General features: G+C 30.8%; 1 protein-coding gene across 1 annotated transcript in view; it reads left to right on the top strand.

Annotated features, from left to right (window-relative positions):
• NCAM2 (neural cell adhesion molecule 2) overlaps nt 1–14,543 on the top strand; it is a 551,377-nt gene that overhangs the window by 509,136 nt on the left and 27,698 nt on the right. Inside the window, exon 21 of the mRNA XM_057696426.1 lies at nt 3,810–3,990. Coding sequence (XP_057552409.1) covers nt 3,810–3,990 — 181 coding nt within the window. The remainder of the gene's footprint in view (nt 1–3,809; nt 3,991–14,543) is intronic.

Here is a 14,543-nt window from a genome sequence, read left to right on the forward strand (position 1 = left end):
TCTTTCCCAATCACAGTGGAGTGTGTGTGTGTGTGTATGTGTGTGTGTGTGTGTGTGTAAATTATCCAGATAGCTAAATCACTTCTCTCGTATTCAGAGTAGCAAACAGAGTTTCAGAGAATTCTGAGGCCATCTGTAAGGTCATACAAGTAGTGAATAGCTGAACCAGGTTACAGGAAATCCAGGAACCAGGATCTACCTTGCATGGGAACACACACTCTTAAATCGTAACATGCTGGAATCACAAGAACCTTAAAATTAGTCAAGTTAGTATTAGCTCATCCCCTCTATTGTCCTCTCCTTTTATAATTATTCAGTTTTTATTTGAGGATGTTGACCACATATATCCTGAGACTTTGCAAAGAAAGTTAGTACATTTCATCTAATTACGAATAAAAGCAGTCAAGGAACCCTCTACAGATAAGCAAACCAAAACCCTCTCCATCTCTCCTCCATTCTCCTCTCTATACAGATGATAGCAAATATTTCCCTATATGCTGATATTATGATTTCAGAATAACTTTTAAGAAGTCCTCTTAATTGTCATATGGCCCTGCTATACATATTTTGACAAAAAGGATTGCTTAAAAGAAGCTATATCAAAGAAAAATGACCATCTTTTTTATTAGCTGTCCTTCAAAATTTAATTGGCTTATTAATAATAGCCCTATTCAGCAAATCATCTCATTAAATTTACCTAGGGGAACGCTTTGCAACTAGATTATCTTAAATTGTTCCCTCGGCATTTAAGTTCTGTAAATTAGGCCTCTACAAATACATAAATGAGATTTTGATGCCTAGGGCAGTATTGGTAACACCCACTTTATTTTTTTCCCTATTCCCTAGGAATAGCAATTAAGGGATTAAAAAGCCTCATTGTCTAATGGTGAATGGAAAATGAACTTGATTCAAATTTCGGAAAATGTTAGAACTCCTTTTGGTTCCTCCTGTCATCAGTCCAACTATCAAAAATGATGGAGGGGCTTTTTATTTATCATGCTAAGAGCTTCAACAATTAAGAGTTAAGTGACTGGTAATTCACAAGAGACTATCTGCATGCCTTGGGCTTGTCAGGAAGTTTCACTTCAAATGCTCAATTCTCAGAAATAGTATTTTTGGAGGACATGAAGTCTTTTCATCCCTGTGAATAATAACTTGTATCCTAGGGTAATCCAGATATCAACTATTGGCTATTTTCTGGCTCTTTCACCCCCATCTCCACTCAGATCCAAAACAAAATTCAACTCTGGATTTCCACACAAATATTCACTTTCACAAAGCATTTGATAATTAATTAGAACATACTGAATTATTGGGGTAAGGAGATGCCCACAGGGGCAACTCTCCACTGCTTTGTGCAACATTTGTCCTTATCTAATTCTTCTGTTTTCCTACTCCTCATCCCTCCTTTCTGTATGTATGTGTATATACAATTTATAATATATCAAAGATTTATATATGTATTTTATTGTGTCTATATATGTACATTTGTTTATGTATGTCATGTATCATATATGACTTAAAATTACTTTTGAGTGGAGGTTTTTGTAAGCTTTATTTATTTATTTTTTTGGTCAATATCTATGAAGCATTTTTACATTTACTTAAAACAATAAACATAAAGTGTCTGCTTTTACATCTCCCAGTGGTTGTGCATCTTTCTAAGTTTTTCAATCATTGTGCCTATTTTTTTGGATCTAAACTTCTGTGAAAGAATCACATCTTCATTAACTAGGTGAGGAAGAATGAAAAGAAAAATGGAACTGGACTTTCTTATTTCCAGTAAAGTTGACATTATTTCCCCTGAGGAAACCCTGCTTTTTCCTGGACTCTATTAGTTCTCCCTGCTATATGCTCCCAAAACACAATCTTGTTTTTCAAAGAACTCATGTCCTCCTTCTGTGCTGCTTTGTAAGCTCTGAAACAAGTGTATTGTACATGTCTTGCTCACTATTGTATTCATAGTTCTGGAACAGTCTCACTACCCACTAAAGAATCAATAACTGATGAATGAATTGATGAAAAGAGCAGATGTTGGGATAATCATGGCTAATGATCCAGCGCTCCTAAGCATTTCAAAAACACACTTAGGTTCCTTTCTTAACTTTACTAATCATCTAATGACTTAGACAAGTTACAAGGTTTCTGGTCCAAATTGTTATTTTCCAATGGCCTTTCCAGTACACTTCAAAACATTGGACATCAGCCCATCTAATAAATTAGTAGATTTATTAGTTTCCAAAAGCAAAGACATAGACTTCTTGTTTATATGATAATTCTAAGTGCTTGTCTAAAACCCCTGGCTTCGTTGGAGGGGTGGGGGGAATATCCCCAGTTTTAGATGAAGTAACAAAAGAGACCAACTGATTTCCTTTGTAATAAAACTTCTATGGAGCCAAAAAAAATTAAGTAGAGAAAGAGAATCATAGTATGGTACCAAAACTGTAATGTGGTCTTATCTCCTTTTGAAGGACACTTCATAGTTGTAATAACATCAGTTTAATGCAATCATGAATTTAACTTCCACAATTTGATTTTAGATAATAAATCCTAAATTTTCACCATAAGTGTAAGAAACATTGTTATTCTTTCTAGTCAAATAAACATTGTAAAATATTGGCTCAACATAATGTGATACTGGGCTGTGCTCTGAGCTTAAACAAAAAATCAATATCTTGATGTGTCTATATATTTATCTCTCTATCACTATGGCCAGCTCACAATTTATTTATAATTACACCTCTAGGAAATTGATATTTTCATTTGCAGTGAAAATATTATTTCAGAGAAAATATTTCATTTCTGTATAGTTATTATGGAGATAGTTTCTCTTTAATAATAGCTGTCATTTGTTAAGTGGTTATCATTCTTAATACTCTGGAATACACAATTTACTCAGTTTTCCTCTTTACTTCCTCATGAAAACTAACTGAGGCAGCTGCTACCCTCACGTCTGTAATAGAGATGAGGGACACAGGCAGAGAGGTACCATTTAAACACTTGCCTGTGTTTAAATAGTTAACAGATGGTGCATCCAAATATTCACACTGTTTAGGATAGTTTAATACATAAAATTATATCAATTACTTGTGACTGTAGTCATAGTATTTTTTTTCAAGTAAAGAGTAATTCAAATATCATGTTGTCCAATACATTTATTTTAGAAAAATAATAGGATTTAAGTGTAGAATATTCAAGGATAGGATAATATTTTTTATTTTCTTATGCTACAACCTATTTAACAGGTAACAATTTTTTGTGTGTTGTTTCCTTATGTCTAAAACATCATAGTAATAAAAAATGATAATGGAAATTTAAATCTATTTAAAAAATCCAGACTTTATTTGTAACATACTTTACTACCCACCCACCCCCACCCCCGCCCTACCCCAGACCTTAAACAACAGTCTCTGGCAATTATTTTAATGGGTTTTTTAAGTTTTTTCTATATATAGTATTTTATTTTCCCTCTTCACATGATTATTAATTATCAACAAAGTGGCTAAACAGCAAACTGGTATATATGAAATTTTAAAAAGTCTTAACAGAGGTGAATTATCATTTGAATCATCAAGGATTAATTATGAATCATCACTCTTCAGTTAATTTAAAAACCATTTCGTTTTTTTTGGAAGAAATCTTAGAGATAATTTCATCTATATACAACTTCATTTATCCTAGTGGATGAGAACGTATCCTTTTTTTGTTTTAATAAACCCACTCATTCCATTTCAAGATAACTTATTTTTTTAAAGATCACAACCTTAGTGCATGAGTATTTACAGAATATATTTGTATTGCCTTTACAGAAAGATAAAGAAGACCAGTGGCTAGAGAAAAAAGTGCAGGGAAATAAAGACCACATTATTTTGGAGCATCTACAGTGGACTATGGGGTATGAAGTTCAAATTACAGCTGCCAATAGATTGGGATATTCAGAACCAACAGTCTATGAGTTCAGCATGCCACCAAAGCCCAACATTATTAAAGGTAAGCAAATTGTATGCCTTCTTAGGCTGAAAATAAGTATGATAGTATCTTTTATAACCCCTCTGGATTTTTTCTTAATATTGGAAACATAATTTTATAGAAGGAAATGTAGATTCTAGGTTGTGATCATGATTATTTACATCTTAATCAAGATTTCTCAATTGCTCTTGCCATGAAAGATGGGTTCATTTGTAAATGCCCTTAGACAAATTTAGTAGTTGAAGTGGTAGAGAGAGAATGAGCAGAGGGGGAGGATGGAGGGTAAGAGAGACTGTTGAAAATCAACATGAAAAATATTGGTGGAGATCAGAAACAACTTTTACAAAGGAGAAAACTTCTCTGCTGAACACATGGGGCCTGGTTTTCCACGTGTGGGAAGATGTGGCCCAAGATAATGATGACCCATTCATGCTTGACAAAACAATTTGAGTTTGGAAAGATAAGATCTATCACACAATGAGAGAGAAACTACCACAGATACATCCTTGGAAAGAACTATGAGTAGAGTTTCAACAAAACTCAAAAAGTTGCAAGACACTCATCATTGGTTGTCACAGCACACTGGTAGCTACCTCTATGAAATAATAGTGCTTACATCATTTTATGCTAGTGATGTTATCAAAGTATACAGGAGGGATATTAACATTTTTTTCAGTTACATGCTATAGAGGTGAAAATGCAAGAATCTGTCCTGATTCATAGTCAGTTAACTCGTTAGTGAGTTGTCAGATTGATCATATTTTAATATTCATTATTCATTTACATATTATATTTAATATTTAATAATAAATTTTATACATACATGTATATATACACATATATGCTTTATATATAGATAGAGACATCAGAGCTGCATAGTCATAAACATCACTGATTTAAGTCATATTATAGTAGAGTATCAGTATTGTTACATAATATTTTTGGGACTGGAAAAAATAAAATTTTTCAGTTCAGTCATGCTATTTAATCCTCTTGTAACTTCAAATGAATGTTAATTTCATTAGTATGACATATCATACATCATTTTTTAATTGAAAGCAGCTTTATACTATTAATATTTCTATTAAAAAGTAATTACTATTGGTTATATGGTTTAAAAGTAATTTATATCATGGCTTTGTATTGCTAGTATTAATAAGTGCTTCCAATTATAATTTGAAATTAGAAAGTTGGAAGTATCTAGAAATAATATGGATAGCTGGGTAATTTATATTGTACAGGCACTTTTTATAATTTATAAAGTATTTCTGCACTTATTATCTCATTCTATTCTTGAATTTGAGTTGAGCAATGAAGGGTTATCCTCATTTTACAGATACAGTTTTGACAGGTTAAAGTATTTGTTCAAGGTTAGAGCTACTTTAAATCATATAGCAAATCCCATGTCCTTACAAGAGGATACACCTAAATAAGAAGAATGGTTGAATGAGCTATTAAGTTCATTGTTTCTGTGAGTTTTAAACATCAATGACTGCTTCTACAATTATAATGCATTATGTTTGTAGTAATTATCCTCTATGAAGATATCAGGAACATGATATAAACATGATTCTTAATCTGAGCCAGAATCTTCAAAGGAGGATTGCAAGAGTGAACTTCATTCTCCTACATCTTTAATTTAGCTCATATACTTGGAGGGAATAATTATTTTTATCAAGATAAAAATGAATATTTTATAAAATGGAAGGCAATATTTCAGTTATATTTTATAGATAAAACACAAACTGTAAAAAGAATTGATTTCAAGCAGTTTGCATTATACCCCCAGGGTCCCTGCTATGCTATTTTTGTAAGAAACTGTTGTTAATAAAACCAAAGTAAGTATAAACCAAAAGGCAAATAAGTAAATACAGAATATATATATATGAAGAATATATATATTGTGTATATGTATATGAAGAATATACACATAGTATGTATATATATTATATATATATAATATATATAATATATATAATTTTGTGCCTTCGTATATATGTATATGAAGACACAAAAATAACTAAAGTATGCTATGATGCATTTGAGATACAAACATTTTGTTTCAATTTTGGAAATTCCATTTGCGGACAGTGCCTAGAAGGAAAATGGTTTATAGTTTCAACTTTGCTCTTGTCATTTAACTTCTCTTGATATAAGCTAATTTCTTCTGGTTGTGCAACGTTAACATTTATTCATGCATTCATTCATTCATTCCAGTTATTCATTGGGGTCTTGCTTTGTGAAAAGTGCTGTGATAAGTACAGAGGAATTATCTGTGAAAACTATAGAACTGGTTCCTGCACTCAAAGAATGTACAATCTAGTAGGAAAAATAGACATTAACCAAGTTAGAATAACCACCAAGTCATTGCAACTAAGAGATATGCTGGTGCAGTGTGCTGCCATGAGAGCCTTTGGCAAGTGTCCCTAAATTATAGGGGTAGGTGGGGCTTAAAAATAGATTCCCTTGGAAAGTGACTTTCTGAAAGAAATGTATAGGGAATGAGCCTTCCAGAGAAAATGTCACATGGAAGAAGTCTCTCAGAGGAGAAATAATTTGATTTGCTATAAGAACTAGAAAAAGCATGGTTGGAAGAGAACCTGAAGGCATGTGAACAAAAATAAGGATACAGAGGGAGCTGTGATCTATAAAATCCAAGGTCTTCTAAAAACCATATAAATAATTTTAAAACAAAAAGTTATAAGAAATCATTTGAAGCAGGGAAATTACATGAATAGAGAGACATTATAGACAGATTAATCTTGCTCACCAGGGTAGAATCAAGAGATAAATGAACATGAATGTTTGAAAAAATGTGATAACAGTAGAAAAAGAAAACATTAAATAAATTCCAGACACATTGTAGATGTAGACTAACCTGCCTGTGTAATAGAGTGGATTCAGTAGATATTGATGACTTCTGAGTTTGTTGTTTGGGCAACTGGAACATTGTTACATCATTTCTCAGGATAAAGAATCATAAACAGAGCAGGATTTGGAGAATAAGGATTAAATTTTAGATCAGTTTGGTATTCATTAAGTTTGAAATGTCAAATAGATGTTAGATATGTGTGTATGGAGATGAGAAGATAGCCATGGCTTGGAAACAAACATTATGATGTTGTTAGCCTTAACAGATGATTGTTATTTAAAGCCTGGGTGGTGATAAAACCATACAGTGAGTAATGTCTAAGCTCTATGAGAAATAGTTGATGTCTATGATACTCATAGATGTTTCCCAGTACCTAGAAGGGTGACTGGCACAGAATCAATGTTCAAGGTGTGCTTCTTGAGTTACTGAAGAACAGAGTGTTAAGAACAATGTCCCATGGAACTGTAATATTACACACTCTCCCAATGAAATTAAGGTGTTGTAGAGTTCCTGGAAAAACACAAGACTGTAGTATCTTGGAATTTAAAAGACAGTCATATTTCCAGATGAAAAGTTATCAAATCACATTTGCCCTTTCAGATGCTGCTAAGAGGTCAGGAGAACTCAGTTGAAAGAGATGTGAAGTGTGCTTATTACATACAACTCTGCTGAAGTGTTGGGGAAGAAATTAGGTAGGAATGAGCTGAGGATTGTATCAGAGGTTAGCAGGTTTAGACTCCATGTTGACTTATGCTTTCAAGAAGCTTTGTATGAAGGTGAGCAGAGGGGGGAAAAGGTCAGTGTTAGAAGGACTTTTATGATGAAAAAGGCTAGAGCATGTTTCACAGCTGATGAAACAGATCAAGCAGTCAAGGAAAAGTCAGACATACAGATGTACAGACAAAGCTACCTGAGAAGGCAGTAGATAGAATTCATCCCCTCTAAACTGTACAGCTGATGCAAAATCAGAGCATCTTACTGGAAAAGAGAAAAATGAAAGATTTATTTTATTTTTAAAAATGTCTCAAAATAATGTCTTATTTACTGTGACCAAATCCGGAGACTGCTAAGGTTTCTCACGGAAAGCCAGATCAAAGACATGCCCTCATAGTTCAAGAATTGTTTGATTTAGCTCTGGGAGGATTCTGGGGTCAATTTTAGAAGCTATGATCATTGATGGTGAATTTGGGAGCCTTTTAACCCACAAAATACTATAGAGTTAAAATTATGTGTCAGCAAAATAAGAAAAAATGATCTTCATATACTTTCATCATAATTTATCATATAATTTCTTATTCCATTTGAAATACACATTATAAAGTCAAACATATTTTAAATTAGTTATATATAATAAACTAGCAAATCTTAAGTCATTTAGTTTGGAGAATATATGGAGTTTAAAAGTTAATTCAGTTTTAACTTATGTTTTAAATAGCATGCATTGTAGACTGTCCAAATAAAGCTTACAGACATTGAATTTAAAAACTCATTATTTATGTACACTCAGATATATTTAACTCTTTGAGCAAAGCAACAAGCTAAATCTAGAGTACATTTATTTGTTGGACTGAGGGACTATTTTTTAACACTAGGCTAACCTTACATTCATATGTAATATACTCTATTGATAAAATGGCTTTTCTATGTATGTATCTTAGTGGATACCACATTTCTCCATAGTTTATGATTCTGATTTTAAAACTATTTTATGATTAATAATATTTCCCATTTTCACTTATTAAATATGTGTTTATTTTGAAAGTTGTGTTCCTTGATTCACATAGAATTAGTGTGCAAAATCACAATCATTCTCTTCTGGAATACTCATAATTCTATCTCATTTTATTTTATAAACAATGAAAATATTGGGTAGTGATGACAAATTCTTGTAAAACTGATTACAAAACTGTCTATAGAACTAGAGGCTGATAAAATGATATTTATTGATTTGTTCTGTAATTTTAATGACTAGAAATATTCCTAACTTGGTAGAATGAGTGTAATCTAATGTTTTAAAAAATTCTTGGAGATAAAATTACTCTGAAAAAAATTTTCACCATTTCTTTTGGCTTTACAATACATTTAATATTGTTTGTTTTAATCAAAAACAGAGCAAAACAAAAACCATTAGTAAATTGCTTCCTTTTTCTTCTCTTGTTACTATAAATTAAATGTCTAATTTTAACTTTGACTCTCAATATAATTTGGTGGCAAATAATTCCATCCATAAAAAGAAGTGACATATGTCACTATCAATACATATATTGCCAAAATTTTTCAGTTAAGTTTTATTTTCATGGACTTTTGTGATTATACTTATAATGAACAGTAGAGTAAAATTATTTTGATGGCATTCAACTCTAGTTCCAACAAGACTAGTATACCCTTTCTTCTCTGAATAACTCAACATGGACAGAAAACAGAACATTCAAGTGCATGGCAAATACTAAAATGCCTTCTTAAGGTTATGATTGTTTTAGAATATAAATTAAAGAAATTCTAAAACAATAGTGAAATTGAAGTTCAGTTAATTAGGAAGAACTTCCTTTTAACTATCTGGAAATCTCAGTCAAATCTGAATATTAATAATACATGCAAAACAGTATTTATTTGGTTTAGCACATAATGCAAAAGTAAATTTATGTAAGTTATTTCCATAATGCAAAAGTAAATTTCTGTAAATTATTTCCTTTTTTTCTCAAAATTATTTTAAATGAGCAACAGTAATGTACATCTAGAATATACCTATGGCCAGTTGAGTTAGTGTTCCTTGCTTCTATTCTTTTGCAGATTTTCATTGTGTGAACTTATAATTTTCAATTGAATTTCTTGATACTTCATTATTAAAAATATAACTACTTTTATTAAATATGTTTTCTAAGAAAATATGATAGCAAAAAAATACTAGCAGCAAACATTGCAGAATATGATGAGCTCATATTTAAGTAACAGTGTGAATTTACCAGTAGCACAGTGGAATGACTGTTGACCTTTCTCTAAGTTGTATCTTTATTAAAAAATATTTAAGAAGTTCACAAATAATGAACCAATGATAGAACTAATGTCTGAGTTATGTGAAATAAACATTATTAATGTTGTCTGTTATGTTGTTTTTAATATGTGACAACTGTTTAGAAGCATTTTATACTAGATTTTTTTTGTTCTTTGTCTTATATCAAAATAATTTTTTATAGGTAATTGGCAATGGCTTTGTGTACATCTTGTATTAATTATTTTCTCTTTTTTTCTTTCCTACTGTCACTTTTTTCTTTTCCTTTATTTTCATGTTTGTAACTCTACTCTTTATTCCTTAATGATACTATTCTTGTTCTACTTTCAAAAATAATTTTCATCATGCAGATAAATGCTGTGAAGCGAATAAAGGTGAAAATGGAAGCCAGTCATGGCAGCTGAATGCTGCTGGGTTTTCTTTCATTATAGCCCTGAGTTTGTCTTGCATGTTTTAATGTTGTTGTTATATCATATTTCCTTTTATGCCCTGGAAATTTACAAGGCTAATCTAAAATTAGAATAACATATTTTCTAAGGTCCAACTAATTATGCATGTATCCTCACCCATGAATAGCTAGCCTTTTTTCCCTTCTCCAAATTGTTGACCTTTAAAGTAGATAATTTGTCAGAAAATCACAGAAGGAAACTGAACCAGGATTATTTCTTCCAAGTACTAGTTCACAGTGTAACTTTTTTCATTTTAAACTTTCCTTTAATTTCTGAAGTTGACCTTATTAAATACCACATCATTTTTATTCAGAACCTAAGCATTTGCTATATCTAATCTTCTTTCATTTGATTATTTTACAAATATAATTCAATATCCATGGCCATACAATGTATAAATAGAAATTTTATTATGTAGAATTGTGGATGTTTTATATTGGTTTGAACTGTTATTCTTTTAAATGTAAGTTTCCAACTTTATAAACATTTATAATATTTCATGGTGTTTACTATTTATATAAAACATAAACCTGATAACTTTTATTATATTAGATGTGTATCCTATTGTGTTGCCTTTTTTCCTTTTATTGACTTAAAATGTCATAAGGAATAAAAGTGAGAGTTTCTTTTCTTCAATTTGAAACCCAATTTTTAAAAATCCAGACTTTTTTTCATTAAGTGAAAATATCTTTCTGCAGTTCCCAAAGTAAATAATAATTAAATTTGAATATGTTTAAAAACTTGCATGCTGTGCACTAGATTGGAATTGTATTTTGAGGTAGCATCAAGTGTTCATGTGCTAACTGTATGTATACTTATTTATTACTTTTTCCTGGACACCTGAGTCCATTTCTTTGCAAGGATCAGAGAGAGAAGTAATACTGCTTTCAAGAGGAAATTGAGATGAGAAGGAAGTGTGACTAGATTCCAGCTCTCAGAGGAGGCTGGGTTTGAGAGAGTAGCATGCATAATGATTTTTGTTTTCACCTTTTCACTCATTACAAAATGAGAAAAGAGTGTTTTGTGTTTTTCACTCCCAACCACATGCTAGCAAGTGATTCTTACTACTCATTCAGGATAATTAGGAGGCAATTAGATTTATATATATTAACAAGAGTGACCATAACCTATGTGGTCAATCAAATGATTGGTTTCTGGGCTTTGAGATTCATTCATCAAAAACAATCTGTTTTGTTGCATGAAAATATTCTTTCTCTTTAAAGAAATACCTACAGGATACTCACATTGAAGGTCTAAAGGTAGATCTGCCTTTGGTAGTCTGTTTTCTGTCATTTATCTTTTCCAAATTCTTTGCTGTCCACTGCTGTACTTCTTTCTTCTGAGCTAGCAACAGGCCTGTAGAATGCAGAAGTGACCCATCTACAGATTAAACACACTTCTTTCTCCCCTGCTGAGACAAAGGGATTTCCCAATTCCAATTTATGCAGTGTGGGAATTTAACCTATTTATTGGGAGTGTTTTATTTTAAAAATTAAAATAGCTAATATTCTGTTTATTGAAGAACTAATTATAATTGCATACTACACTTAATGATTGCATGTCACATTCCATGAGTTTGGATAAGACTTGTAGATATGTTGATAACTAATATGTACCAGTGCTGGGAAAGAAAGGAGTTCCAGTAACACCTCCGTGAACAATTTTTCCCATTCATTGTAACCTGACTGGGTCCTCCAATAAATTGTAAATATTTCCATGGGAAAGTCATAGAAATTATCTTGATTTAATACATGATTACAAAATACTTTTGTCGAGACAATGGAATATGTCTTTAGTAGCATAACAGAGTTAATTTTTTTTGAAATTTTATATTCTATAACTCAAAGTCACCAACAGTGATATGAGGAACACTCAATCTGGTTTACATGATATCTAGACTGACATTTGGACAGTTCATAAAAGAACCTAAAATTAAAATTCTAATATCTTAGCAGAATTATTTACACTTAATGTGCTGTTCATTTAGATTTTTTAAACATCTAAGTACAGATCAAGATATTAATTTTAAAATTAATGAGCTGTTTATCATTTGGACAAATGTTTATTCTTAGATGAACTATTACTTTACAGTTCTAAGATACACATAAATTAAAAAAATTCTCAGACATCCTAAAATAATAGACTCTGTGCTTTGCCTTAAGTCTATAAGAAATAGGAAAGCACAAAACTATAAACTACGCACTATTGCATTTCAAAAAATGAAACCTTAGAGATTGTAAATTACCTTCTTGGATTGTTTTATCTTAATAATATGCAAGTGTTACTGAATTATCTTTTTTATTACTTGAGCTTTACTTTTGTTATATGCAATCATAAAGTCAAACTTACAGTACATTTTTGTGTAATCAGTATCTGCTTGTAGGTTTAAGTAAATGTGATTATTGGTAAGCAAGACATAAAAGTTCTCCCTAGCATCACCCAATGATTTTTTTTTTTCATCCAGTGGATTTTTAAATAAAATTCTGTGTCTGAAATGTATAAATATGAACTTGTGTGTGAGGTGAGTTTTATGTTATTCATTGTATATAATCTGAAATATGTACCTATGTTTATTGATGTGTATATCTTGTCAAATGTTAAATCACTTTAAAAGTTTGTTTTGACCATATTATACCAGTTGTAAAGTTAGGTTGATTTGCTCATGCATAATTGCCATTATTTGCACGTGGAGTATTGTGATTAATTTTTTATGTCAACCTGAAATCTCCTTTTTTCTTCTCCCAGCCTTTCCAGGTCTGTCTTCTTTCTCTATTTATCATTCAGCCCTGCTGGTCTCTCTACCCCAATTCAAACTCTAATTATTCATCATACAGCTCTAAGACCCATCAAACCACATTTTAGATATGCCAGCAGAGTATGCCTAGGAGGTAGTGGTAAAATCTTGCCTATGAATTTTTTTTTTTTACATGGGAGAACTCTAAGTAAATTGTCATTTTTGTTTGTCTGTCTTAATACTATTACTCATTGGGAATAAGTATGTTTTATAAACTCTACACCCATATTCTTTCCCAAGCCATTATCCAAGTGTGCATAGGTGCATTCATTACTGGTAGATATGAACAAGATTGAAATATTTAATGACTTGCTTCATTTTTCTTAATTTTTTTCCTTTTTTTCTTAGCCTAAAATATCTCAAGTGCTTAACAATTTTAAAAAAATAAATAAATTCTAGACATTGGATTAACATTATATATGTCAATTAAAACAAATAATTGCACAAGTAATTTTATTGCAGATAATTTTGGCTTTTTAAGCATTCAGCATTTCTTTGAAAATTAATAATTAAAATTACAACTATCCATAGTAGTTCATAAGTTATACAGTTTGGGTTAATTTGGAAATCATTGTACAACTCAAACATTTTCTATTTAAGAATTCCAATTAATTGTATTTAATTTAAATTGACTTAAATAAGGAAAATTCCACATTTTCAAGTCTGAACAGTTGGATTTATGATTATTCATTTATATTGAACAAAATAGAATATGCAAGGAGAATTAGTCCAGGTACCTTTGGATCTGGATGAGTACTTTCAGATACATGTAAAGTATTTTATTTATTCACATTGTATACTTACTCTAAGAATGAAGGAATAAAATTTTTGGATTACAAATGATTTTAGTAATTCAAGGTGGATATTTATATCACCAAGACAATAGTTAAGTATGTTTGGACCTATCTTTCAAAAATAGCTAATATTATCAGATCTCAAAATATCAAGAAAAAAATAGCTAATAGTATGTATAATATTTTCAGTTTATGGTAGTTAAGAAATATCTCTAATTATTTAAAATTATCTGAAACTCTCTGCCCATTTGTTTTTGCTTATGATAGTCACAGCATTAGAGCTTTAAATAAATAACCTGTTATGTATGACACTACCTAAATTAAATATTATCATTTATATATTTTTTAGCCCTTATGCATTAAGATTTTGCTCAATGAATAAAGATACAGGATCATGAAGTTCATACTTAAATATGCCATTGTATGTGTTTTATTATGGTTCAAATCTGTATGACATAATGTAATATCCTTTAAATCACTTTTGAATAAGTACAAATTAAGTAGGCTTTCTCTTATTTCATTTTATATATTTTCATTCTTCCTTCCAATTTTTTTCTTTCTAATATTCTCCATCCCCCCAATCCTCACTTTCTCTTTTCCTCCCTCTCAATATCTAGTCATGAATAAATACATTGCATTTCTTCTATTCTTTCTC

This window comes from Hippopotamus amphibius, chromosome 10 (assembly GCF_030028045.1).
Source record: "Hippopotamus amphibius kiboko isolate mHipAmp2 chromosome 10, mHipAmp2.hap2, whole genome shotgun sequence".
Classification (NCBI taxonomy): domain Eukaryota; kingdom Metazoa; phylum Chordata; class Mammalia; order Artiodactyla; family Hippopotamidae; genus Hippopotamus; species Hippopotamus amphibius.